This window comes from Propithecus coquereli, unplaced genomic scaffold (genome assembly GCF_000956105.1).
Source record: "Propithecus coquereli isolate 6110/MARCELLA unplaced genomic scaffold, Pcoq_1.0 Scaffold80, whole genome shotgun sequence".
In the NCBI taxonomy this organism is placed as follows: domain Eukaryota; kingdom Metazoa; phylum Chordata; class Mammalia; order Primates; family Indriidae; genus Propithecus; species Propithecus coquereli.
The window spans coordinates 1,575,784-1,578,055 of NW_012154174.1; the positions used below are offsets into that span (position 1 = coordinate 1,575,784).

The following is a 2,272-nucleotide window of genomic DNA, read 5'->3' on the forward strand; positions in this document are numbered from 1 at the left end:
TGACTATTTTTTACTGTTATACTAAGAAAAAACAGTTAAAGTTTAAAAATAATCTAAATGTTTTCAGCCTTGTTAATCTTAATGTAGCATTTTCCATGCTATTATAACTAAAGGGAGAAAATGAATTTTTTAAAAATAGAGTACCTGATGAAGAGATGTGTAAGGAACTGTTGGATGTCAATTCCAGTTCCAGTGAGGCCTTGGGTTTAAGACCTTAACCTGGGTGTTTTTGTAGATGTTTTGCTTTTCAGGGTCATTAGGGCAAAGCACAGGTTGTACCACTCCTACTGTTCTTTTACAAAGGCAGCTGTGTTTGTTCTGTTGTTTATATTTGGTAACTTCTGAGAGACACATGTCTCTGCTTTGACATACATTGAGTCTTTGCCCCAGGAGGCTGCAGTCACTCACAATAAGTTTAAAAATATCATGAGTCTTAAAAGATCAGGTTTCTCTTGTCTTCTATTTATAAAGAGCTCACTGTAACCCCTTTTATCACACCATCAAAATAGGTTCCTACAGATTACACTGGGGTGCATTTGTCACTTTGCTTTGTATTTCATGTTGAGCCAACTTTGCTTACTGGTGTTACAAAAGTTCCCAGATCCTACAGAAAGAATCTGCAAGCTGTTTTTCCCCACTTAAGTGACAAAATATGCTGTATATTTGAGAGTCTGTTTTAGGGCCTTTGACAAGGAAAAATGGTTAAACCCTAAGGCCCCAGGAGAATCCACATTCTGTCTCTGCAGAATCACTAGGACCCTGACTTGATTCCCAAAGCTCTTAAAGGGTTAGACTCAGACCACCCTTAATGAAGGTACTGAAAAAGCCTAGAACTTGCCCCATTGCTATCTCTTTGAGAAACCAGTAATAGGATGTTCTCTTTTTCCATATTTCACTTTGGCTACTGAAAATGTTATCCTTGTTAAATAGTTTAAGTATAGGCTTCATCTATGGTCCCTTCCCTAGAGATGAGGAGCTGACAGTGGCCACTTTGGGAGATAGATGTTTGAAACAAGGGTACATTGAAGGTAAAATGTGTTCTTTCCCTGCCCTGGATTGAATGAGCGTTACTGAAGATACGGTGTTTGCTCTTTGTTTGCGGTAATAAAGTCTGTTCCCATCTCTAGGTATTCTGTGGTTGATGTTTTATCACTGCACTTGTTTTCCTTTCACTTCACTGCATGTACATTCTTGCCTCACAGTATAATATTGGCAGAGTACCTGGAAGTTCAATTCAGTAAATATTTATTACCCTTGAAGTTCAATCCAGTAAATATTTATTGAATGGAACCATTCAATATGCTAATTACTGAGATACAGAGCTGAGGAAGGCAGACCCTGTCCTTAGGGAAATCATGGTCTTTCAGGGGAGACAGACAAATGAACAAATAATACAATAGTGCAACCACAGAAGTATGAGCAGTGTACGCAGTAGGACAAAAGAGGGAATGAATGGTTTCCTGTAGCCACCTCAGATACTTTTTGGAGCAAATTAGGATGTAGATAACTAAAGGGAAGTAACTGTGGTAGGATAGGGATGCAGGAACAGAATTCTCAAAAATGAATGCTGTATGAGTACCCAAGTGTGGTTTTGTAAAGGTTTGATTATTTCCCAAATACAGGTATTTATTTGAACTGAAGGAAGATGATGATGCATGTAAAAAAGCCCAGCAGACAGGAGCATTTTACCTCTTTCATAGCCTGGCTCCTTTGCTTCAGACTTCAGCACATCGATACTTGGCCCCTCGGCATAGCCTGTTAGGTAAGTCGAAAGTGGACCAGTGGCATTGACTAGTCTGTGGCTACTAAGTAGAATTCAGTCCATGTTGAATTTCTAAGAAGCATCCTTGAACTTTAGAGTCTAGATTTTTCAAACAGCTTTTTAGTCTTAAGCTGGTGTAACTGATTCTGCCAACTAATAAATTAGTGTGTAAACTCTAGTTTTCCACTCAAATATTATTTGGTGATGATATGAACCACTAACGCCTTAAACTAGAAGTTGGCAAAACTACTGCCCAAATTGTATCTGTTGACTGTTTTGTAAATAAATTTTTATTGGAACATAATCACACTAGTTCACTTATAAATCATTTATGGCTATTTGCACTACAATGTAGAGTTGAGTAGTTCTGACAGAAACTGTATGACTCATAAAGCCTAAAATATTTGGTATCTCTTTTTTTTTTGAGACAGAGTCTCACTCTGTTGCCCAAGTGAGTGCCGTGGCATCAGCCTAGCTCACAGCAACCTCAAACTCCTGGGCTCAAGTGAT

The 2,272-nt window shown here is 38.3% G+C and overlaps 1 protein-coding gene across 1 annotated transcript in view; it reads left to right on the forward strand.

Moving 5' to 3' along the window:
- Positions 1-1,611: 1,611 nt before the first annotated feature.
- Positions 1,612-2,272, forward strand: part of NUDT13 (nudix (nucleoside diphosphate linked moiety X)-type motif 13) — a gene marked incomplete at its 5' end in the record, with an annotated part of 43,696 nt that continues 43,035 nt past the window's right edge. Inside the window, 1 exon segment of the mRNA XM_012663215.1 lies at positions 1,612-1,762. Within this exon segment, the coding sequence (XP_012518669.1) occupies positions 1,612-1,762 (151 nt within the window).